Source organism: Oncorhynchus gorbuscha, linkage group LG09, assembly GCF_021184085.1.
Source record: "Oncorhynchus gorbuscha isolate QuinsamMale2020 ecotype Even-year linkage group LG09, OgorEven_v1.0, whole genome shotgun sequence".
In the NCBI taxonomy this organism is placed as follows: domain Eukaryota; kingdom Metazoa; phylum Chordata; class Actinopteri; order Salmoniformes; family Salmonidae; genus Oncorhynchus; species Oncorhynchus gorbuscha.
This window is the reverse complement of record NC_060181.1, coordinates 10,163,621-10,189,571: the sequence shown is the minus strand read 5'-3', so window position 1 is coordinate 10,189,571 and position 25,951 is coordinate 10,163,621. Positions and strand designations below refer to the sequence as shown.

Below are 25,951 nucleotides of genomic sequence, written 5' to 3'. Positions count from 1 at the left end.
CTTTCCTATCACGTTTCCTATCACCTTTCCTATCACGTTTCCTATCACCTTCCCTATCACCTTCCTATCACCTTCCCTATCACCTTTCCTTCACCTTCCCTATCACCTTTCCTATCACCTTCCTATCACCTTTCCTATCAGGTTTCCCTATCACCTTCCCTATCACCTTCCCTATCACCTTCCTATCACCTTCCTGAGAGCCAAGACATCACCTTTCCTATCACCTTCCTATCACCTTCCCTATCACCTATCACCTTCCCTATCACCTTCCCTATCACCTTCCTATCACCTTTTATCACCTTCCTATCACCTTCCCTATCACCTTTCCTATCACCTTCCTATCACCTTTCCTATCACCTTCCCTATCACCTTTCCTATCACCTTCCTATCACCTTTCCTATCACCTTCCCTATCACCTTTCCTATCACCCTTCCTATCACCTTTCCTATCACCTTCCCTATCACGTTTCCTATCACCTTTCCTATCACCTTCCCTATCACGTTTCCTATCACCTTCCCTATCACGTTTCCTATCACCTTCCCTATCACCTTCCTATCACCTTTCCTATCACCTTTCCTATCACCTTTCCTATCACCTTTCCTATCACCTTCCCTATCACCTTTCCTATCACCTTTCCTATCACCTTTCCTATCACCTTCCCTATCACCTTCCCTATCACCTTTCCTATCACCTTTCATATCACCTTTCCTATCACCTTTCCTATCACCTTCCCTATCACCTTCCCTATCACCTTTCCTATCACCTTCCCTATCACCTTCCTATCACCTTTCCTATCACCTTTCCTATCACCTTTCCTATCACCTTTCCTATCACCTTTCCTATCACCTTTCCTATCACCTTTCCTATCACCTTTCCTATCACCTTTCATATCACCTTTCCTATCACCTTTCCTATCACCTTCCCTATCACCTTTCCTATCACCTTCCATATCACCTTTCCTATCACCTTTCCTATCACCTTTCCTATCACCTTTCCTATCACCTTTCATATCACCTTTCCTATCACCTTCCCTATCACCTTTCCTATCACCTTCCCTATCACCTTTCCTATCACCTTCCCTATCACCTTCCCTATCACCTTTCCTATCACCTTTCCTATCACCTTCCCTATCACCTTCCCTATCACCTTTCCTATCACCTTTCCTATCACCTTTCATATCACCTTTCCTATCACCTTCCCTATCACCTTTCCTATCACCTTTCCTATTAAGTGTGTCGTGTAAATGGGGGAGATCATACAGATAATTTCCCTGGACGCCACACAGAGACACACGCTGCCCTCGAGTTCCAGACTCTTTGGCTCGCTGGACTGGTTGGCCACCACACTGTTCAGCTCACTGGACTGGTTGGCCACCACACTGTTCAGCTCACTGGACTGGTTGGCCACCACACTGTTCAGCTCACTGGACTGGTTGGCCACCACACTGTTCAGCTCACTGGACTGGTTGACCACCACACTGTTCAGCTCACTGGACTGGTTGGCCATCACACTGTTCAGCTCACTGGACTGGTTGGCCGTCACATTGTGTTCAGCTCGCTGGACTGGTTGGCCGTCACATTGTGTTCAGCTCACTGGACTGGTTGGCCACCACACTGTTCAGCTCACTGGACTGGTTGACCACCACACTGTTCAGCTCACTGGACTGGTTGACCACCACACTGTTCAGCTCACTGGACTGGTTGGCCACCACACTGTTCAGCTCACTGGACTGGTTGGCCACCACACTGTTCAGCTCACTGGACTGGTTGACCACCACACTGTTCAGCTCACTGGACTGGTTGACCACCACACTGTTCAGCTCACTGGACTGGTTGGCCGTCACTTGTGTTCAGCTCGCTGGACTGGTTGGCCATCACATTGTGTTCAGCTCGCTGGACTGGTTGACCACCACACTGTTCAGCTCACTGGACTGGTTGGCCATCACATTGTGTTCAGCTCACTGGACTGGTTGGCCATCACATTGTGTTCAGCTCACTGGACTGGTTGGCCACCACACTGTTCAGCTCACTGGACTGGTTGGCCATCACATTGTGTTCAGCTCACTGGACTGGTTGGCCATCACATTGTGTTCAGCTCACTGGACTGGTTGGCCACCACACTGTTCAGCTCACTGGACTGGTTGGCCATCACATTGTGTTCAGCTCACTGGACTGGTTGGCCATCACATTGTGTTCAGCTCACTGGACTGGTTGGCCACCACACTGTTCAGCTCACTGGACTGGTTGGCCATCACATTGTGTTCAGCTCACTGGACTGGTTGGCCGTCACATTGTGTTCAGCTCACTGGACTGGTTGACCACCACACTGTTCAGCTCACTGGACTGGTTGACCACCACACTGTTCAGCTCACTGGACTGGTTGACCACCACACTGTTCAGCTCACTGGACTGGTTGGCCATCACATTGTGTTCAGCTCACTGGATTGGTTGGCCATCACATTGTGTTCAGCTCACTGGACTGGTTGGCCACCACACTGTTCAGCTCACTGGACTGGTTGGCCATCACATTGTGTTCAGCTCACTGGACTGGTTGGCCGTCACATTGTGTTCAGCTCACTGGACTGGTTGACCACCACACTGTTCAGCTCACTGGACTGGTTGACCACCACACTGTTCAGCTCACTGGACTGGTTGACCACCACACTGTTCAGCTCACTGGACTGGTTGGCCACCACACTGTTCAGCTCACTGGACTGGTTGGCCATCACATTGTGTTCAGCTCGCTGGACTGGTTGGCCGTCACATTGTGTTCAGCTCGCTGGACTGGTTGGCCATCACATTGTGTTCAGCTCGCTGGACTGGTTGGCCATCACATTGTGTTCAGCTCGCTGGACTGGTTGGCCATCACATTGTGTTCAGCTCGCTGGACTGGTTGGCCATCACATTGTGTTCAGCTCTCTGGACTGGTTGGCCGTCACATTGTGTTCAGCTCACTGGACTGGTTGGCCATCACATTGTGTTCAGCTCGCTGGACTGGTTGGCCACCACACTGTGTTCAGCTCACTGGACTGGTTGACCACCACACTGTGTTCAGCTCACTGGACTGGTTGGCCGTCACATTGTGTTCAGCTCACTGGACTGGTTGACCACCACACTGTTCAGCTCACTGGACTGGTTGACCACCACACTTTACAGCTCACTGGACTGGTTGACCACCACACTGTTCAGCTCACTGGACTGGTTGGCCACCACACTGTTCAGCTCAACGGGTCTGAATCCCAAATAACACCCTAGCCTCTTGGTCGTACACTACATAACACTATATGCATGATATCCCACTATATACACCCTATATCCACTCTATGCCACTCTCTTCCCTCTCTGTCACTTCCTCTTCCCAGCTTGCTTGCTCTCCACTCTCCCACACACATCATTACTCTCTCTCCCTCTCTCACCATCTGTCTCTCTTTCTCTATCTTGATCTGTCTCACCAACTGTCTCTCTCTCTCGATCTCTCTCACCCCATCTCTCTTTCTACCTCTGAATCTCTCTCTCAGCATCTGTCTGTCTCTCCCTATATCGGCCTCTCTGTCCCTCGCTCTCTTTGGGTACAAGGGCGTGGCCTCAGGCGTTCATTCAGAGGTCTCTGTGTGAAACTACCTGGAGAGAGAAGGATACCTCTAATAAGCTTTTCTACTGTAGTCAGTTGTGTTGTAGCGTGGCACGCCAATCTACTCAGAGTCTACTCTAGTTGGATCTAGAGTGGCACGCCAATCTACTCAGAGTATACTCTAGTTGGTTCTAGAGTGGCACGCCAATCTACTCAGAGTCTACTCTAGTTGGATCTAGAGTGGCACGCCAATCTACTCAGAGTCTACTCTAGTTGGTTCTAGAGTGGCACGCCAATCTACTCAGAGTCTACTCTAGTTGGTTCTAGAGTGGCACGCCAATCTACTCAGAGTCTACTGTAGTTGGATCTAGAGTGGCACGCCAATCTACTCAGAGTCTACTCTAGTTGGATCTAGAGTGGCACGCCAATCTACTCAGAGTATACTCTAGTTGGTTCTAGAGTGGCACGCCAATCTACTCAGAGTCTACTCTAGTTGGTTCTAGAGTGGCACGCCAATCTACTCCGAGTATACTCTAGTTGGTTCTAGAGTGGCACGCCAATCTACTCAGAGTCTACTCTAGTTGGTTCTAGAGTGGCACGCCAATCTACTCAGAGTCTACTCTAGTTGGATCTAGAGTGGCACGCCAATCTACTCAGAGTCTACTCTAGTTGGATCTAGAGTGGCACGGCATTCTACTCAGAGTCTACTCTAGTTGGTTCTAGAGTGGCACGCCAATCTACTCAGAGTCTACTCTAGTTGGATCTAGAGTGGCACGCCAATCTACTCAGAGTCTACTCTAGTTGGTTCTAGAGTGGCACGCCAATCTACTCAGAGTCTACTCTAGTTGGTTCTAGAGTGGCACGCCAATCTACTCAGAGTCTACTCTAGTTGGTTCTAGAGTGGCACGCCAATCTACTCAGAGTCTACTCTAGTTGGTTCTAGAGTGGCACGCCAATCTACTCAGAGTCTACTCTAGTTGGTTCTAGAGTGGCACGCCAATCTACTCAGAGTCTACTCTAGTTGGTTCTAGAGTGGCACGCCAATCTACTCAGAGTCTACTCTAGTTGGTTCTAGAGTGGCACGCCAATCTACTCAGAGTCTACTCTAGTTGGATCTAGAGTGGCACGCCAATCTACTCAGAGTCTACTCTAGTTGGATCTAGAGTGGCACGGCATTCTACTCAGAGTCTACTCTAGTTGGTTCTAGAGTGGCACGCCAATCTACTCAGAGTCTACTCTAGTTGGATCTAGAGTGGCACGGCATTCTACTCAGAGTCTACTCTAGTTGGTTCTAGAGTGGCACGCCAATCTACTCAGAGTATACTCTAGTTGGATCTAGAGTGGCACAACATTCTACTCAGAGTCTACTCTAGTTGGATCTAGAGTGGCACGCCAATCTACTCAGAGTCTACTCTAGTTGGTTCTAGAGTACCAGGCCAATCTACTCAGAGTCTACTCTAGTTGGATCTAGAGTGGCACGCCAATCTACTCAGAGTCTACTCTAGTTGGATCTAGAGTGGCACGGCATTCTACTCAGAGTCTACTCTAGTTGGATCTAGAGTGGCACGGCATTCTACTCAGAGTCTACTCTAGTTGGTTCTAGAGTGGCACGCCAATCTACTCAGAGTCTACTCTAGTTGGATCTAGAGTGGCACGCCAATCTACTCAGAGTCTACTCTAGTTGGTTCTAGAGTGGCACGCCAATCTACTCAGAGTCTACTCTAGTTGGATCTAGAGTGGCACGCCAATCTAATCAGAGTATACTCTAGTTGGTTCTAGAGTGGCACGCCAATTTACTCAGAGTCTACTCTAGTTGGTTCTAGAGTGGCACGCCAATCTACTCAGAGTCTACTCTAGTTGGTTCTAGAGTGGCACGCCAATCTACTCAGAGTCTACTCTAGTTGGTTCTAGAGTGGCACGCCAATCTACTCAGAGTCTACTCTAGTTGGTTCTAGAGTGGCATGGCATTCTACTCAGAGTCTACTCTAGTTGGATCTAGAGTGGCACAGCATTCTACTCAGAGTCTACTCTAGTTGGATCTAGAGTGGCACGCCAATCTACTCAGAGTCTACTCTAGTTGGATCTAGAGTGGCACGCCAATCTACTCAGAGTATACTCTAGTTGGATCTAGAGTGGCACGCCAATCTACTCAGAGTCTACTCTAGTTGGTTCTAGAGTGGCACGGCATTCTACTCAGAGTCTACTCTAGTTGGATCTAGAGTGGCACAGCATTCTACTCAGAGTCTACTCTAGTTGGATCTAGAGTGGCACAGCATTCTACTCAGAGTCTACTCTAGTTGGATCTAGAGTGGCACGCCAATCTACTCAGAGTCTACTCTAGTTGGATCTAGAGTGGCACGCCAATCTACTCAGAGTCTACTCTAGTTGGTTCTAGAGTGGCACGGCATTCTACTCAGAGTCTACTCTAGTTGGATCTAGAGTGGCACAGCATTCTACTCAGAGTCTACTCTAGTTGGATCTAGAGTGGCACAGCATTCTACTCAGAGTCTACTCTAGTTGGATCTAGAGTGGCACGCCAATCTACTCAGAGTCTACTCTAGTTGGATCTAGAGTGGCACGCCAATCTACTCAGAGTCTACTCTAGTTGGATCTAGAGTGGCACAGCATTCTACTCAGAGTCTACTCTAGTTGGATCTAGAGTGGCACAGCATTCTACTCAGAGTCTACTCTAGTTGGATCTAGAGTGGCACGCCAATCTACTCAGAGTCTACTCTAGTTGGATCTAGAGTGGCACAGCATTCTACTCAGAGTCTACTCTAGTTGGATCTAGAGTGGCACGCCAATCTACTCAGAGTCTACTCTAGTTGGTTCTAGAGTGGCACGGCATTCTACTCAGAGTCTACTCTAGTTGGATCTAGAGTGGCACGCCAATCTACTCAGAGTCTACTCTAGTTGGATCTAGAGTGGCACAGCATTCTACTCAGAGTCTACTCTAGTTGGATCTAGAGTGGCACGCCAATCTACTCAGAGTCTACTCTAGTTGGTTCTAGAGTGGCACGGCATTCTACTCAGAGTCTACTCTAGTTGGATCTAGAGTGGCACGCCAATCTACTCAGAGTCTACTCTAGTTGGATCTAGAGTGGCACAGCATTCTACTCAGAGTCTACTCTAGTTGGATCTAGAGTGGCACAGCATTCTACTCAGAGTCTACTCTAGTTGGATCTAGAGTGGCACGCCAATCTACTCAGAGTCTACTCTAGTTGGATCTAGAGTGGCACAGCATTCTACTCAGAGTCTACTCTAGTTGGATCTAGAGTGGCACGCCAATCTACTCAGAGTCTACTCTAGTTGGTTCTAGAGTGGCACGGCATTCTACTCAGAGTCTACTCTAGTTGGATCTAGAGTGGCACAGCATTCTACTCAGAGTCTACTCTAGTTGGATCTAGAGTGGCACAGCATTCTACTCAGAGTCTACTCTAGTTGGATCTAGAGTGGCACGCCAATCTACTCAGAGTCTACTCTAGTTGATTCTAGAGTACCAGGCCATTCTACTCAGAGTCTACTCTAGTTGGTTCTAGAGTACCAGGCCATTCTACTCAGAGTCTACTCTAGTTGGTTCTAGAGTACCAGGCCAATCTACTCAGAGTCTACTCTAGTTGGTTCTAGAGTGGCACGCCATTCAACTCAGAGTCTACTCTAGTTGGTTCTAGAGTGGCACGCCATTCAACTCAGAGTCTACTCTAGTTGGTTCTAGAGTGGCACGCCATTCTACTGAGAGTCTACTCTAGTTGGTTCTATAGTACCAGGCCATTCTACTCAGAGTCTACTCTAGTTGGTTCTAGAGTACCAGGCCATTCTACTCAGAGTGTACTCTAGTTGGTTCTAGAGTACCAGGCCATTCTACTCAGAGTCTATTCTAGTTGGTTCTAGAGTGGCAGGCCATTCTACTCATTCTACTCAGAGTCTACTCTAGTTGGTTCTAGAGTACCAGGCCATTCTACTCAGAGTCTACTCTAGTTGGTTATAGAGTACCAGGCCATTCTACTCAGAGTCTACTCTAGTTGGTTCTAGAGTACCAGGCCATTCTACTCAGAGTCTACTCTAGTTGGTTCTAGAGTACCAGGCCATTCTACTCAGAGTCTACTCTAGTTGGTTCTAGAGTGGCAGTAAATGTCTCTTAAGAGAAAGTAAAGAAATAGAGAAGATATGTTGCAGACTCAGAGTGACATGACAGACTGTCTGACCAGGCCTCAGTGAGGTAAGGTCACAGGTCATGCATCCTGTAGCCAAGTAGGAATGCATTTGACGTGAAACAGAAGTATTCAGGGGTTGATGCGGGACAGTGGGAGGAGTTAAAGGCCCTGTCTGAGGCCTGATTGGATACCTGAGAAAGGTGCAGGATTGGGATTGATGGGCACGGTGGTGGAGGTGGAAGAGACAGGTTAATCCATGACAACAGATTAGCAGTCCTCGCTCCATGACTCCTTCACTTGTGTGACACTTGAAGAGGCAGACTGGGAAGTGGTCACCAACATACATCCTCAACAAACACCTGTTTTCTCTACTGAGACTAACCTAAACCCATCATAACTTAGTGGAGAGGCGAGTTAAGGAGGGTAAAAACCCACGCGTGTATGAAACCAGCTCTCCCATGACTGAGGGAGTTAGTGGGTCGACAGCTGGTCAACAGGATCCTCTGTAGACAGCACACAGTGGAAGGTCCAGGATGAGACCGGCATCAGCACGGCAAAGGACTCAGTGATGATGTGGTAGAGAACATACATGGAGAGTCAGAGAGAGAGAGAGAGAGAGAGAGAGAGAGAGAGAGAGAGAGAGAGAGAGAGAGAGTCAGAGAGAGAGAGTCAGAGAGAGAGAGAGTCAGAGAGAGAGAGAGTCAGAGAGAGAGTCAGAGAGAGAGTCAGAGAGAGTCAGAGAGTCAGAGAGTCAGAGAGAGTCAGAGAGTCAGAGAGAAAGAGAGAGAGAGAGAGAGAGAGAGAGAGAGTCAGAGAGAGTCAGAGAGAGTCAGAGAGAGAGAGAGAGTCAGAGAGTCAGAGCCAGAGAGAAATGATAGAGGAAGAGCAGTAGAATAGAGACTGGGACAATCCATGAGGAATCTCTTTGTCGTCCTCTGTAGCTCAGTTGGTTGAGCATGATGCTTTTAACGCCAGGGGTCTGGGTTCGTGTCCCGGGACCACCCATACGTAAAAGTCGCTTTGGATTAAAAGCGTCTGCTAAACGGCATATGTTTATTATATATTAGAATAAAGCTTAGCGATAACGTGGTAGAAACATACTGTTACATGGAGGATCGTCGGAGAGACGTTTACTACAGTATGAAAGTTCAGCACACTGTGACTGTACATCTTCTCAGGTCCCTATGAGGTCAGCTACATGGTAAGTAGGAGAACCGTCCTCAGAGTTACTCAGGTTAGGTATACGGTCAGCTACATGGTAAGTAGGAGAACCGTCCTCAGTTATTCAGGTTAGGTACTGTACATACGCTGAATACATTTTCTACAGCCAACCTGTGCTGTACTGACTGGCTGGCCAGGGTTAAGGGTTTAGTGTTGAGACAGAGAGACACTGGTAGCAGATGCAGTTAGGTGGCAGATGGGGCTGCCAAAGCCCACAGGGAGTAAGACAGTGAATCTGCTTTGTGTGGTTACAATTAATCAGTGGCTTGTGCCCTGCCTTCCGTACGTTGTCCGTCAAAATAAAAAAACAGATGTTACATCTGGAACGGTTACATAACGGAGAGAGCGTCCCAGATGAGAAGGCCGAGAGGATGATGACGAGAAGGAGAGGAGGGGAGGAGAGAAGAGGGGAGGAGAGAGGAGGGGAGGAGAGAGGAGTGAGAAGAGAGAGGAGGAGAGGAGGAGAGAGGAGGAGGAGAGAGAGAGAGAGGGAGAGAGGAGGAGGAGTGGAGAGTCTCTGAGGCTCAGGAGGAGAGGAGGAGAGGAGGAGGAGAGGAGGAGGAGTCCCGGAGAGGAGGGAGGAGAGAGGGAGGAGGAGATTAGAGGAGAGGAGGAGAGGAGAGAGGAGGAGAAGATTGAGGAGGAGATAGGAGGAGAGGAAGAGGAGGAGGGAAGAGGAGGAGAAACATACTGTTACATGGAGGAGGAGGAGAGGAGTGGAGGTTTACTACAGTTGAGAGGAGACAGGAGAGAGAGGAGGAGAGAAGAGGGGAGGAGAGAGGATGAAAAAGAGAGGAGGAGAGAGGAGGAGAGGAGGGGAGGAGAGGAGAGAGTATCCCAGATGATAAGGCCGAGAGGATGATGACGAGGAGAGGAGAGAGGAGGAGAGAGGAGGAAAGAGAGAGGAGGAGAGAGCGTCCCAGATGAGAAGGCAGAGGAGGATGACGAGGAGGAGAGGAGTGGAGCCAACCTGTGCTGAGAGGAGGAGAGGGGGAGGAGGGAGGAGGTTGAGAGGAGGACACTGGTAGCAGAGGAGAGAGGAGGAGAGGAGAGAGGAGGAGGAGGAGGGAGAAGGAGGGGAGGAGAGAAGAGGGAGGAGGAGGAGAGAGGAGGGGAGAGAGGAGGAGAGGAGGAGGAGAGAGAAGAGGAGAGAGGAGGAGAGGAGAGAAGAGGAGAGAGGAGGAGAGGAGAGAGGAGGAGAGAGCGTCCCAGATGAGAAGGCCGAGAGGATGATGACGAGGAGAGAGGAGGAGAGGAGGAGAGGAGAGAGGAGGAGGGGAGGAGAGGGGAGGAGAGAGTATCCCAGATGAGAAGGCCGAGAGGATGATGACGAGAAGGAGAGGAGAGAGGAGGAGAGAGGAGGAAAGGAGAGAGGAGGAGAGAGCATCCCAGATGGAAGGCAGAGAGGATGACGAGGAGGAGAGGAGGGGAGGAGAGAGGAGGAGAGGAGAGAGGAGGAGAGAGAGGAGAGAGGGGAGGAGGAGAGGGGAGGAGGGAGGAGAGAGGGGAGGAGAGAGAGGAGGAGGAGGAGGGAGGGGAGGAGGAGGAGGAGAGAGAGGGGAGAGGAGGGAGGAGGGGAGAGAGGAGGAGAGAGGAGGGAGGAGAGAGGAGAGAGGAGAAGGAGAGAGGATGAAGAGGGGAGGAGAGAGGAGAGGAGGAGAGAGAGGAGAGAGGAGAGAGAGAGGAGAGGAGGGGAGAGAGGGGAGGAGAGAGGAGGAGAGGAGGAGAGAGGAGGAGAGAAGAGGGGGAGGAGAGAGGAGGAGTTAAAAGAGAGGAGGAGAGAGGAGGAGAGGAGGGGAGGAGAGAGATCCCAGATGGAAGTCCTGAGAGGATGAGACGAGGAGGAGGAGAGAGGAGGAGAGAGGAGGAAGAGAGGGAGGGAGGAGGAGAGAGGAGGAGATGAGAAGGCAGAGAGGATGAGGAGGAGGAGAGAGGAGGGAGGAGAGAGGAGGGAGGAGAGACAGAGGAGGAGGAGAGGAGGAGGAGAGAGGAGGAGAGGAGAGAGGACCTGGAGGAGGAGAGAGAGGGGAGGAGAGATGGAGGAGAGGAAGAGAGAGGGGGGAGGAGAGAGGATGGAAGGCAGATGAGACAGAGGTGGGGGAGAGAGGAGGAGGTAATGTTAAGACAGAGGAGGGGGTTGAGATGGTCCTGGAGGAATGTTAATCCCAGATGAGGAAGGGAGGAGAGGAGGGAGGATGAGGAGGAGAGAGGAGGAGAGGGAGGAGATGGAGGAGGAAGAGGACAGAGGTGGGAGGTTGGATGGTCCTGGAGGGAGAGACAGAGGTGGGGGAGATAGGTCCTGGAGGTAATGAAGACAGAGGTGGGAGATATGGAGAAGGTAAGAGGTGGAGAGGAGGAGAGGAGGGTCCTGGAGGTAATGTCCCAGATGAGAAGGTGGGAGGATATGGTCCTGGAGGGTTAAGACAGAGGAGGGAGGATAGAGGGAGAGGAGACAGAGGAGGGAGGAGAGAGGAGGAGGAGAGAGGAGGGGAGTTGAGAGGAGGGGAGAGAGGAGGAGAGGAGGAGGGAGGAGAGAAGAGGAGGAGGAGATATGGAGAGGTAATGTTAAGACAGAGGTGGGGGTTGGGCTGAAGGACTAGACAGAGGAGGGAGTTGATATGGGGAGAAGGTAATGAGGCAGAGGAGGGGAGATAGGAGGTAATGTTAAGACAGAGGGGGGTTGATATGGTCCTGGAGGTAATGTTAAGAGAGAGTTGATATGGTCCTGGAGAGGTAATGTTAAGGCAGAGGTAATATGGTCCTGGAGGTAATGTTAAGACAGAGGGGTTGATATGGTCCTGGAGGTAATGTTAAGACAGAGGGGATGATGTCCTGGAGGTAATGTTAAGACAGAGGGGGGGTTGATATGGTCCTGGAGGTAATGTTAAGGAGAGTGGGGGTTGATATGGTCCTGGAGGTAATGTTAAGACAGAGGTGGGGGTTGATATGGTCCTGGAGGTAATGTTAAGACAGAGGTGGGGGTTGATATGGTCCTGGAGGTAATGTTAAGACAGAGGTGGGGGTTGATATGGTCCTGGAGGTAATGTTAGACAGAGGTGGGGGTTGATATGGTCCTGGAGGTAATGTTAAGACAGAGAGGGGTTGATATGGTCCTGGAGGTAATGTTAAGACAGAGGTGGGGGTTGATATGGTCCTGGAGGTAATGTTAAGACAGAGGTGGGGGTTGATATGGTCCTGGAGGTAATGTTAAGACAGAGGTGGGGGTTGATATGGTCCTGGAGGTAATGTTAAGACAGAGGTGGGGGTTGATATGGTCCTGAAGGTAATGTTAAGACAGAGGTGGGGGTTGATATGGTCCTGAAGGTAATGTTAAGACAGAGGTAATATAATAATAATAATAATAATAATAATAAGTGGGGGTTGATATGGTCCTGAAGGTAATGTTAAGACAGAGGTGGGGGTTGATATGGTCCTAATAATGTTAAGACAGAGGTGGGGGTTGATATGGTCCTGAAGGTAATGTTAAGACAGAGGTGGGGGTTGATATGGTCCTGGAGGTAATGTTAAGACAGAGGTGGGGGTTGATATGGTACCTGGAGGTAATGTTAAGACAGAGGTGGGGGTTGATATGGTCCTGGAGGTAATGTTAAGACAGAGGTGGGGTTGATATGGTCCTGGAGGTAATGTTAAGACAGAGGTGGGGGTTGATATGGTACCTAAGGTAATGTTAAGACAGAGGTGGGGGTTGATATGGTTGTAATGTTAAGACAGAGGTGGATATGGTCCTGAAGGTAATGTTAAGACAGAGGTGGGGGTTGATATGGTCCTGAAGGTAATGTTAAGACAGAGGTGGGGTTGATATGGTCCTGAAGGTAATGTTAAGACAGAGGTGGGGTTGATATGGTCCTGGAGGTAATGTTAAGACAGAGGTGGGGGGTTGATATGGTCCTGGAGGTAATGTTAAGACAGAGGTGGGGGTTGATATGGTCCTGAAAGGTAATGTTAAGACAGAGGTGGGGGTTGATATGGTCCTGAAGGTAATGTTAAGACAGAGGTGGGGGTTGATATGGTCCTGAAGGTAATGTTAAGACAGAGTGGGGTTGATATGGTCCTGGAGGTAATGTTAAGACAGAGGTGGGGGTTGATATGGTCCTGGAGGTAATGTTAAGACAGAGGTGGGGGTTGATATGGTCCTGGAGGTAATGTTAAGACAGAGGTGGGGGTTGATATGGTCCTGGAGGTAATGTTAAGACAGAGGTGGGGGTTGATATGGTCCTGAAGGTAATGTTAAGACAGAGGTGGGGGTTGATATGGTCCTGAAGGTAATGTTAAGACAGAGTGGGGGTTGATATGGTCCTGAAGGTAATGTTAAGACAGAGGTGGGGGTTGATATGGTCCTGAAGGTAATGTTAAGACAGAGGTGGGGGTTGATATGGTCCTGAAGGTAATGTTAAGACAGAGGTGGGGGTTGATATGGTCCTGAAGGTAATGTTAAGACAGAGGTGGGGGTTGATATGGTCCTGGAGGTAATGTTAAGACAGAGGTGGGGGTTGATATGGTCCTGGAGGTAATGTTAAGACAGAGGTGGGGGTTGATATGGTCCTGGAGGTAATGTTAAGACAGAGGTGGGGGTTGATATGGTCCTGGAGGTAATGTTAAGACAGAGGTGGGGTTGATATGGTCCTGGAGGTAATGTTAAGACAGAGGTGGGGGTTGATATGGTCCTGGAGGTAATGTTAAGACAGAGGTGGGGGTTGATATGGTCCTGGAGGTAATGTTAAGGCAGAGGTGGGGGTTGATATGGTCCTAAGGTAATGTTAAGACAGAGGTGGGGGTTGATATGGTCCTGGAGGTAATGTTAAGACAGAGGTGGGGGTTGATATGGTCCTGAAGGTAATGTTAAGACAGAGGTGGGGGTTGATATGGTCCTGAAGGTAATGTTAAGACAGAGGTGGGGGTTGATATGGTCCTGAAGGTAATGTTAAGACAGAGGTGGGGGTTGATATGGTCCTGGAGGTAATGTTAAGACAGAGGTGGGGTTGATATGGTCCTGAAGGTAATGTTAAGACAGAGGTGGGGTTGATATGGTCCTGAAGGTAATGTTAAGACAGAGGTGGGGGTTGATATGGTCCTGAAGGTAATGTTAAGACAGAGGTGGGGGTTGATATGGTCCTGAAGGTAATGTTAAGACAGAGGTGGGGGTTGATATGGTCCTGAAGGTAATGTTAAGACAGAGGTGGGGGTTGATATGGTCCTGGAGGTAATGTTAAGACAGAGGTGGGGGTTGATATGGTCCTGAAGGTAATGTTAAGACAGAGGTGGGGGTTGATATGGTCCTGGAGGTAATGTTAAGACAGAGGTGGGGGTTGATATGGTCCTGGAGGTAATGTTAAGACAGAGGTGGGGGTTGATATGGTCCTGGAGGTAATGTTAAGACAGAGGTGGGGGTTGATATGGTCCTGAAGGTAATGTTAAGACAGAGGTGGGGGTTGATATGGTCCTAAGGTAATGTTAAGACAGAGGTGGGGGTTGATATGGTCCTGGAGGTAATGTTAAGACAGAGGTGGGGGTTGATATGGTCCTGAAGGTAATGTTAAGACAGAGGTGGGGGTTGATATGGTCCTGAAGGTAATGTTAAGACAGAGGTGGGGGTTGATATGGTCCTGGAGGTAATGTTAAGACAGAGGTGGGGGTTGATATGGTCCTGGAGGTAATGTTAAGACAGAGGTGGGGGTTGATATGGTCCTGGAGGTAATGTTAAGACAGAGGTGGGGGTTGATATGGTCCTGGAGGTAATGTTAAGACAGAGGTGGGGGTTGATATGGTCCTGAAGGTAATGTTAAGACAGAGGTGGGGGTTGATATGGTCCTGGAGGTAATGTTAAGACAGAGGTGGGGGTTGATATGGTCCTGGAGGTAATGTTAAGACAGAGGTGGGGGTTGATATGGTCCTGGAGGTAATGTTAAGACAGAGGTGGGGGGTTGATATGGTCCTGGAGGTAATGTTAAGACAGAGGTGGGGGGTTGATATGGTCCTGGAGGTAATGTTAAGACAGAGGTGGGGGTTGATATGGTCCTGGAGGTAATGTTAAGGCAGAGGTGGGGGTTGATATGGTCCTGGAGGTAATGTTAAGACAGAGGTGGGGGTTGATATGGTCCTGGAGGTAATGTTAAGACAGAGGTGGGGGTTGATATGGTCCTGGAGGTAATGTTAAGACAGAGGTGGGGGTTGATATGGTCCTGGAGGTAATGTTAAGACAGAGGTGGGGGTTGATATGGTCCTGGAGGTAATGTTAAGACAGAGGTGGGGGTTGATATGGTCCTGGAGGTAATGTTAAGACAGAGGTGGGGGTTGATATGGTCCTGGAGGTAATGTTAAGGCAGAGGTGGGGGTTGATATGGTCCTGGAGGTAATGTTAAGGCAGAGGTGGGGGTTGATATGGTCCTGGAGGTAATGTTAAGACAGAGGTGGGGGTTGATATGGTCCTGAAGGTAATGTTAAGACAGAGGTGGGGGTTGATATGGTCCTGAAGGTAATGTTAAGACAGAGGTGGGGGTTGATATGGTCCTGGAGGTAATGTTAAGACAGAGGTGGGGGTTGATATGGTCCTGAAGGTAATGTTAAGACAGAGGTGGGGGTTGATATGGTCCTGGAGGTAATGTTAAGACAGAGGTGGGGGTTGATATGGTCCTGGAGGTAATGTTAAGACAGAGGTGGGGGTTGATATGGTCCTGGAGGTAATGTTAAGACAGAGGTGGGGGTTGATATGGTCCTGGAGGTAATGTTAAGACAGAGGTGGGGGTTGATATGGTCCTGGAGGTAATGTTAAGACAGAGGTGGGGGTTGATATGGTCCTGGAGGTAATGTTAAGACAGAGGTGGGGGTTGATATGGTCCTGGAGGTAATGTTAAGACAGAGGTGGGGGTTGATATGGTCCTGGAGGTAATGTTAAGACAGAGGTGGGGGTTGATATGGTCCTGGAGGTAATGTTAAGACAGAGGTGGGGGTTGATATGGTCCTGGAGGTAATGTTAAGACAGAGGTGGGGGTTGATATGGTCCTGAAGGTAATGTTAAGACAGAGGTGGGGTTGATATGGTCCTGGAGGTAATGTTAAGACAGAGGTGGGGGGTTGATATGGTCCTGGAGGTAATGTTAAGACAGAGGTGGGGGTTGATATGGTCCTGGAGGTAATGTTAAGACAGAGGTGGGGGGTTGATATGGTCCTGGAGGTAATGTTAAGACAGAGGTGGGGGGTTGATATGGTCCTGGAGGTAATGTTAAGACAGAGGTGGGGGGTTGATATGGTCCTGGAGGTAATGTTAAGACAGAGGTGGGGGTTGATATGGTCCTGGAGGTAATGTTAAGACAGAGGTGGGGGTTGATATGGTCCTGGAGGTAATGTTAAGACAGAGGTGGGGGTTGATATGGTCCTGGAGGTAATGTTAAGACAGAGGTGGGGGTTGATATGGTCCTGGAGGTAATGTTAAGACAGAGGTGGGGGTTGATATGGTCCTGGAGGTAATGTTAAGACAGAGGTGGGGGTTGATATGGTCCTGGAGGTAATGTTAAGACAGAGGTGGGGGTTGATATGGTCCTGGAGGTAATGTTAAGACAGAGGTGGGGGTTGATATGGTCCTGGAGGTAATGTTAAGACAGAGGTGGGGGTTGATATGGTCCTGGAGGTAATGTTAAGACAGAGGTGGGGGTTGATATGGTCCTGGAGGTAATGTTAAGACAGAGGTGGGGGTTGATATGGTCCTGGAGGTAATGTTAAGACAGAGGTGGGGGTTGATATGGTCCTGGAGGTAATGTTAAGACAGAGGTGGGGGTTGATATGGTCCTGGAGGTAATGTTAAGACAGAGGTGGGGGTTGATATGGTCCTGGAGGTAATGTTAAGACAGAGGTGGGGGTTGATATGGTCCTGGAGGTAATGTTAAGACAGAGGTGGGGGTTGATATGGTCCTGGAGGTAATGTTAAGACAGAGGTGGGGGTTGATATGGTCCTGGAGGTAATGTTAAGACAGAGGTGGGGGTTGATATGGTCCTGGAGGTAATGTTAAGACAGAGGTGGGGGTTGATATGGTCCTGGAGGTAATGTTAAGACAGAGGTGGGGGTTGATATGGTCCTGGAGGTAATGTTAAGACAGAGGTGGGGGGTTGATATGGTCCTGGAGGTAATGTTAAGACAGAGGTGGGGGTTGATATGGTCCTGGAGGTAATGTTAAGACAGAGGTGGGGGTTGATATGGTCCTGGAGGTAATGTTAAGACAGAGGTGGGGGTTGATATGGTCCTGGAGGTAATGTTAAGACAGAGGTGGGGGTTGATATGGTCCTGGAGGTAATGTTAAGACAGAGGTGGGGGTTGATATGGTCCTGGAGGTAATGTTAAGACAGAGGTGGGGGTTGATATGGTCCTGGAGGTAATGTTAAGACAGAGGTGGGGGTTGATATGGTCCTGGAGGTAATGTTAAGACAGAGGTGGGGGTTGATATGGTCCTGGAGGTAATGTTAAGACAGAGGTGGGGGTTGATATGGTCCTGGAGGTAATGTTAAGACAGAGGTGGGGGTTGATATGGTCCTGGAGGTAATGTTAAGACAGAGGTTGATATGGTACCTGAGGTAATGTTAAGGCAGAGGGGGGGTTGATATGGTCCTGGAGGTAATGTTAAGACAGAGGTGGGGGTTGATATGGTCCTGGAGGTAATGTTAAGACAGAGGTGGGGGTTGATATGGTCCTGGAGGTAATGTTAAGACAGAGGTGGGGGTTGATATGGTCCTGGAGGTAATGTTAAGACAGAGGTGGGGGTTGATATGGTCCTGGAGGTAATGTTAAGACAGAGGTGGGGGTTGATATGGTCCTGGAGGTAATGTTAAGACAGAGGTGGGGGTTGATATGGTCCTGGAGGTAATGTTAAGACAGAGGTGGGGGTTGATATGGTCCTGGAGGTAATGTTAAGACAGAGGTGGGGGTTGATATGGTCCTGGAGGTAATGTTAAGACAGAGGTGGGGGTTGATATGGTCCTGGAGGTAATGTTAAGACAGAGGTGGGGGTTGATATGGTCCTGGAGGTAATGTTAAGACAGAGGTGGGGGTTGATATGGTCCTGGAGGTAATGTTAAGACAGAGGTGGGGGTTGATATGGTCCTGGAGGTAATGTTAAGACAGAGGTGGGGGTTGATATGGTCCTGGAGGTAATGTTAAGACAGAGGTGGGGGTTGATATGGTCCTGGAGGTAATGTTAAGACAGAGGTGGGGGTTGATATGGTCCTGGAAGGTAATGTTAAGACAGAGGTGGGGGTTGATATGGTCCTGGAGGTAATGTTAAGACAGAGGTGGGGGTTGATATGGTCCTGGAGGTAATGTTAAGACAGAGGTGGGGGTTGATATGGTCCTGGAGGTAATGTTAAGACAGAGGTGGGGGTTGATATGGTCCTGGAGGTAATGTTAAGACAGAGGTGGGGGTTGATATGGTCCTGGAGGTAATGTTAAGACAGAGGTGGGGGTTGATATGGTCCTGGAGGTAATGTTAAGACAGAGGTGGGGGTTGATATGGTCCTGAAGGTAATGTTAAGACAGAGGTGGGGGTTGATATGGTCCTGAAGGTAATGTTAAGACAGAGGTGGGGGTTGATATGGTCCTGGAGGTAATGTTAAGACAGAGGTGGGGGGTTGATATGGTCCTGGAGGTAATGTTAAGACAGAGGTGGGGGTTGATATGGTCCTGGAGGTAATGTTAAGACAGAGGTGGGGGTTGATATGGTCCTGGAGGTAATGTTAAGACAGAGGTGGGGGTTGATATGGTCCTGAAGGTAATGTTAAGACAGAGGTGGGGGTTGATATGGTCCTGGAGGTAATGTTAAGACAGAGGTGGGGGTTGATATGGTCCTGAAGGTAATGTTAAGACAGAGGTGGGGGTTGATATGGTCCTGAAGGTAATGTTAAGACAGAGGTGGGGGTTGATATGGTCCTGGAGGTAATGTTAAGACAGAGGTGGGGGTTGATATGGTCCTGGAGGTAATGTTAAGACAGAGGTGGGGGTTGATATGGTCCTGGAGGTAATGTTAAGACAGAGGTGGGGGTTGATATGGTCCTGGAAGGTAATGTTAAGACAGAGGTGGGGGTTGATATGGTCCTGAAGGTAATGTTAAGACAGAGGTGGGGGTTGATATGGTCCTGGAGGTAATGTTAAGACAGAGGTGGGGGTTGATATGGTCCTGGAGGTAATGTTAAGACAGAGGTGGGGGTTGATATGGTCCTGAAGGTAATGTTAAGACAGAGGTGGGGGTTGATATGGTCCTGGAGGTAATGTTAAGACAGAGGTGGGGGTTGATATGGTCCTGAAGGTAATGTTAAGACAGAGGTGGGGGTTGATATGGTCCTGAAGGTAATGTTAAGACAGAGGTGGGGGTTGATATGGTAATAGGTAATGTTAATAATAGGTGGGGGTTGATATGGTCCTGAAGGTAATGTTAAGACAGAGGTGGGGGTTGATAATAATCCTAATAATAATAATAATAGGTGGGGGTTGATATGGTCCTGAAGGTAATGTTAAGACAGAGGTGGGGGTTGATATGGTCCTGAAGGTAATGTTAAGACAGAGGTGGGGGTTGATATGGTCCTGGAGGTAATGTTAAGACAGAGGTGGGGGTTGATATGGTCCTGGAGGTAATGTTAAGACAGAGGTGGGGGTTGATATGGTCCTGGAGGTAATGTTAAGACAGAGGTGGGGGTTGATATGGTCCTGAAGGTAATGTTAAGACAGAGGTGGGGTTGATATGGTCCTAAAGGTAATGTTAAGACAGAGGTGGGGGTTGATATGGTCCTGAAGGTAATGTTAAGACAGAGGTGGGGGTTGATATGGTCCTGAAGGTAATGTTAAGACAGAGGTGGGGGTTGATATGGTCCTGAAGGTAATGTTAAGACAGAGGTGGGGGTTGATATGGTCCTGGAGGTAATGTTAAGACAGAGGTGGGGGTTGATATGGTCCTGGAGGTAATGTTAAGACAGAGGTGGGGGTTGATATGGTCCTGGAGGTAATGTTAAGACAGAGGTGGGGGTTGATATGGTCCTGGAGGTAATGTTAAGACAGAGGTGGGGGTTGATATGGTCCTGAAGGTAATGTTAAGACAGAGGTGGGGGTTGATATGGTCCTGAAGGTAATGTTAAGACAGAGGTGGGGGTTGATATGGTCCTGGAGGTAATGTTAAGGCAGAGGTGGGGGTTGATATGGTCCTGGAGGTAATGTTAAGACAGAGGTGGGGGTTGATATGGTCCTGGAGGTAATGTTAAGACAGAGGTGGGGGTTGATATGGTCCTGGAGGTAATGTTAAGACAGAGGTGGGGGTTGATATGGTCCTGGAGGTAATGTTAAGACAGAGGTGGGGGTTGATATGGTCCTGGAGGTAATGTTAAGACAGAGGTGGGGGTTGATATGGTCCTGGAGGTAATGTTAAGACAGAGGTGGGGGTTGATATGGTCCTGGAGGTAATGTTAAGACAGAGGTGGGGGTTGATATGGTCCTGGAGGTAATGTTAAGGCAGAGGTGGGGGTTGATATGGTCCTGGAGGTAATGTTAAGACAGAGGTGGGGGTTGATATGGTCCTGAAGGTAATGTTAAGACAGAGGTGGGGGTTGATATGGTCCTGGAGGTAATGTTAAGACAGAGGTGGGGGTTGATATGGTCCTGAAGGTAATGTTAAGACAGAGGTGGGGGTTGATATGGTCCTGGAGGTAATGTTAAGACAGAGGTGGGGGTTGATATGGTCCTGAAGGTAATGTTAAGACAGAGGTGGGGGTTGATATGGTCCTGAAGGTAATGTTAAGACAGAGGTGGGGGTTGATATGGTCCTGGAGGTAATGTTAAGACAGAGGTGGGGGTTGATATGGTCCTGGAGGTAATGTTAAGACAGAGGTGGGGGTTGATATGGTCCTGGAGGTAATGTTAAGACAGAGGTGGGGGTTGATATGGTCCTGGAGGTAATGTTAAGACAGAGGTGGGGGTTGATATGGTCCTGGAGGTAATGTTAAGGCAGAGGTGGGGGTTGATATGGTCCTGAAGGTAATGTTAAGACAGAGGTGGGGGTTGATATGGTCCTGAAGGTAATGTTAAGACAGAGGTGGGGGTTGATATGGTCCTGGAGGTAATGTTAAGACAGAGGTGGGGGTTGATATGGTCCTGGAGGTAATGTTAAGACAGAGGTGGGGGTTGATATGGTCCTGGAGGTAATGTTAAGACAGAGGTGGGGGTTGATATGGTCCTGAAGGTAATGTTAAGACAGAGGTGGGGGTTGATATGGTCCTGGAGGTAATGTTAAGACAGAGGTGGGGGTTGATATGGTCCTGGAGGTAATGTTAAGACAGAGGTGGGGGTTGATATGGTCCTGGAGGTAATGTTAAGACAGAGGTGGGGGTTGATATGGTCCTGGAGGTAATGTTAAGACAGAGGTGGGGGTTGATATGGTCCTGGAGGTAATGTTAAGACAGAGGTGGGGGGTTGATATGGTCCCTGAGAAGGCAGAGGTAATGTTAAGACAGAGGAGGGGTTGATATGGGAGGTAAGAGACAGAGGTGGGGGTTGATATGGTCCAGGGGAGGAGAAGGAGGAGAGTTAGAGGAGAGGGGAGGATGGTCCTGGAGGTAATGTTAAGACAGAGGAGGGGGGTTGATATGGTCCTGGAGGTAATGTTAAGACAGAGGTGGGGGTTGATATGGTCCTGGAGGTAATGTTAAGACAGAGGTGGGGGGTTGATATGGTCCTGGAGGTAATGTTAAGACAGAGGTGGGGGTATTGATATGGTCCTGGAGGTAATGTTAAGACAGAGGTGGGGGTTGATATGGTCCTGGAGGTAATGTTAAGACAGAGGTGGGGGGTTGATATGGAGGAGGAGAGGTAATGTTAAGACAGAGGTGGGGGTTGATATGGTCCTGGAGGTAATGTTAAGACAGAGGGGGGGGAGAGATATGGAGAGGAGGGAGGTAATGTTAAGACAGAGGTGGGGTTGATATGGTCCTGGAGGTAATGTGACGAGAAGGAAGGACAGAGGTGAGGGTTGATATGGTCCTGGAGGTAATGTTAAGACAGAGGTGGGGGTTGATATGGTCCTGAAGAGGAGATGTTAGGAGAGTGTCCCAGACGAGAAGGTAGAGAGGTGATGGGAAGGAAGGAGGGGAGGGGAGAGAAGATAGGAGGGGAGGAGAGAAGAGGAGGTAATGTTAAGACAGAGGTGGGGGTTGATATGGTCCTGGAGGGAATGAGGAGAGGCAGAGGGGGGGTTGATATGGTCCTAGAGATGGTTAAGACAGAGGTGGGGGTTGAGTCATGTCCTGGAGGTAATGTTAAGACAGAGGTGGGGGTTGATATGTACCTGGAGGTAATGTTAAGACAGAGGTGGGGGTTGATATGTACCTGGAGGTAATGTTAAGACAGAGGTGGGGGTTGATATGGTCCTGGAGGTAATGTTAAGACAGAGGTGGGGGTTGATATGGTCCTGGAGGTAATGTTAAGGCAGAGGTGGGGGTTGATATGGTCCTGGAGGTAATGTTAAGACAGAGGTGGGGGTTGATATGGTCCTGGAGGTAATGTTAAGACAGAGGTGGGGGTTGATATGGTCCTGGAGGTAATGTTAAGACAGAGGTGGGGGTTGATATGGTCCTGGAGGTAATGTTAAGACAGAGGTGGGGGTTGATATGGTCCTGAGGTAATGTTAAGACAGAGGTGGGGGTTGATATGGTCCTGGAGGTAATGTTAAGACAGAGGTGGGGGTTGATATGGTCCTGAAGGTAATGTTAAGACAGAGGTGGGGGTTGATATGGTCCTGGAGGTAATGTTAAGACAGAGGTGGGGGTTGATATGGTCCTGGAGGTAATGTTAAGACAGAGGTGGGGGTTGATATGGTCCTGGAGGTAATGTTAAGACAGAGGTGGGGGTTGATATGGTCCTGGAGGTAATGTTAAGACAGAGGTGGGGGTTGATATGGTCCTGGAGGTAATGTTAAGGCAGAGGTGGGGGTTGATATGGTCCTGGAGGTAATGTTAAGACAGAGGTGGGGGTTGATATGGTCCTGGAGGTAATGTTAAGACAGAGGTGGGGGTTGATATGGTCCTGGAGGTAATGTTAAGACAGAGGTGGGGGTTGATATGGTCCTGGAGGTAATGTTAAGACAGAGGTGGGGGTTGATATGGTCCTGGAGGTAATGTTAAGACAGAGGTGGGGGTTGATATGGTCCTGAAGGTAATGTTAAGACAGAGGTGGGGGTTGATATGGTCCTGAAGGTAATGTTAAGGCAGAGGTGGGGGTTGATATGGTCCTGGAGGTAATGTTAAGGCAGAGGTGGGGGTTGATATGGTCCTGAAGGTAATGTTAAGGCAGAGGTGGGGGTTGATATGGTCCTGAAGGTAATGTTAAGACAGAGGTGGGGGTTGATATGGTAACCAGTCATCCTCTTCTTTCCTCTCTGGGAAGGGCTGAAGTACACACAGAGACTTGCCTCTTGCTGGTTATCAAGGACAAGTCAGCTACTTTCACCACCCACACTACAAAGGCAGACCCCTCTCTCTCACACACACACGCACACGCACACGCACACGCACACGCACACGCACACACACACACACACACACACACACACACACACACACACACACACACACACACACACACACACACACACACACACACACTCTCGCTCGCTCTCCCTCTCTCTCTCACACACACAAACTCTCTCTCTCGCACTCTCTCTCGTTCTCTCACACACACTCTCTCTAGCTCTCTCTCACACACACAAACTCTCTCTCTCGCACTCTCTCTCGTTCTCTCACACACACTCTCTCTAGCTCTCTCTCACACACACAAACTCTCTCTCTCGCACTCTCTCTCGTTCTCTCACACACTCTCTCTCTCTCGCTCTCTCACACACACACACTCTCTCTCTCGCTCGCTCTCTCTCTCACACACACACACACACACAAACTCTCTCTCTCTCGCACTCTCTCTCGTTCTCTCACACACACTCTCTCTCTCTCACACACACACACTCTCTCTCTGCAGACACACACAGACTTCACACACACACACACACCAACCATTCCCTCCCTCCCCACCACACACACAGTCCCATTCAACAAACCTTCGTCCATGCTGCGTGAGTTCCTCTTGCTGGCCGAGCGTTGGAATAGGGGGGCTGGCCTGTCAATCATAGAGCTGGCCTGGCGGGTCTGGGCCTGGGTCCGCCCACTATAGCGGAACTTAGAACCCAGCACTAGGAACTTCCTGGGAGTGGTAGCCACCTCAGTAGAGGTCAACCTGGACATGGAGACAGAGGAACATTTATATAAATATCTATAAATACATAACTATAATATGTAACTTCTTGGGAGTGGTAGCCACCTCAGTAGAGGTCAGTTTGGAAATGGAGACAGACATTACATTTACATTTTTACATTTGAGTCATTTAGCATATGCTTTTATCCAGATCGACTTTACAGTCAGTTCATTCACTAAGGTAGATGTAAATGTAGATAAGACAACTCTATATTACAGCCAGTTCATTCACTAAGGTAGATAAGACAACTCTACATTACAGCCAGTTCATTCACTAAGGTAGATAAGACAACTCTATATTACAGTCAGTTCATTCACTAAGGTAGACAAGACCAACCCCATATTACAGTCAGTGCGAGTAACTAAACTACATATAACTACAGGAATATATAACCATAGTAACAATGTATTACTACTGTAATAATGTATCTATGACCCTTCTCCTTTTAATAGAATAGTAATGTGAGAATGATTTCAACAGTGTGCTCTCTTACCTGAAGAAGGTGTGATGCTCCACACAAACCTTCCACAGCTTCTTGGAGGCCTTGTAGTTTGGCAGTTTGAAACCAATGGCGCTTTCGTAATGCTCCAGCTGCTGGAAGAGCAGATCAACACCCTCCTATTAGCAGAGGACTACGGCCACAAACCTACTGATTTAACACGTAAACTAGTCACTTTGATGTATTAGAGCTGTCCTGTGGATCTGACTCCTGGAAGAGTAGGGCCTCTTGGGGGGGGTCTAAAACACACGCAAACAAACAAACAAACACAGAAATAATGTTGACCTCTGAGGGGCGTATCTTGATGAAGAAGCTGCTGCGTTTGTAGGAGACCTTGAGGACTTTAGGCCAGGGGAACCGGTTGATCCTCAACTTGTCCTTGTAGACCATCAAACCCCCAGAACAAACACCCAGCATGATGTCCACTCCATCTAGATCCTGGAGAGAGGTGAGGGAGGAGAGAGAGAGAGAGAGAGATGAGGGAGGAGAGAGAGAGAGAGAGAGAGAGAGAGAGAGAGAGAGAGAGAGAGAGAGAGAGAGAGATGAGGTGAGGTGAGGGTGAGAGAGAGAGAGAGAGAGAGAGAGAGAGAGAGAGAGAGAGAGAGAGAGAGAGAGAGAGAGAGAGAAAAAAAACTCTTCAATTGCAAGACTGCTGGAACCAACATTTTCATGGTTGCTCTCAGATTTACAGTATACCATTCACTTTACACTGATTGCATTTTAATGCAATGACACCAACCCACCACTGGGGGGCAGGATAATGACTTCCATATTTTATTTAAATCCCTGCATCTCTGATGCAAACAGATTGACCTCATTTCTGCTATTAAAACGGTGGTCTGACAGAGGCACGCGTTACTCCGTTTTTTTTTGGGTGGGGGGGGGGACAGACACGAACACTGACTCCACAGCTGACATAGGCTACACTGCAGCAGACAGGAGGTGAGTGGGTGTTATAACCTCTAACGATGTAAAACACCGTGACTGAGTCCCAGATGGCAGCCCAAATCAAATCAAATGTATTTATAAAGCCCCCTTTTTTTTCTCGCTTTTTTTTTTTTTCCTCAGCAGATGTCCTGCCTAAAAAAATAACAAAAAACATAAACAGCAAGCAATGCAGATGTAGAAGCACTGTATAGTGCACTATTTTTGAAGGGGCCCTGGTCAAAAGTAGTGCACTAAGAAGGGAATAGGGTGCCAATTGGGACGCACCCTTGTTATCAT

The 25,951-nt window shown here is 48.9% G+C and overlaps 1 protein-coding gene across 14 annotated transcripts in view; it reads right to left on the bottom strand.

Moving 5' to 3' along the window:
- LOC124043153 (protein 4.1-like) overlaps positions 1 to 25,951 on the bottom strand; it is a 151,647-nt gene that overhangs the window by 71,364 nt on the left and 54,332 nt on the right. For 11 of the 14 annotated variants that reach the window (XM_046361390.1, XM_046361393.1, XM_046361394.1 and 8 more), the window contains 3 exons: positions 25,013 to 25,165; positions 24,722 to 24,822; positions 24,034 to 24,209 (listed from right to left, as the gene is read on the bottom strand). In XM_046361390.1, coding sequence (XP_046217346.1) covers positions 24,034 to 24,209; positions 24,722 to 24,822; positions 25,013 to 25,165 — 430 coding nt within the window. The remainder of the gene's footprint in view (positions 1 to 24,033; positions 24,210 to 24,721; positions 24,823 to 25,012; positions 25,166 to 25,951) is intronic. The other 3 variants (XM_046361391.1, XM_046361397.1, XM_046361404.1) reach the window with 1 other exon arrangement.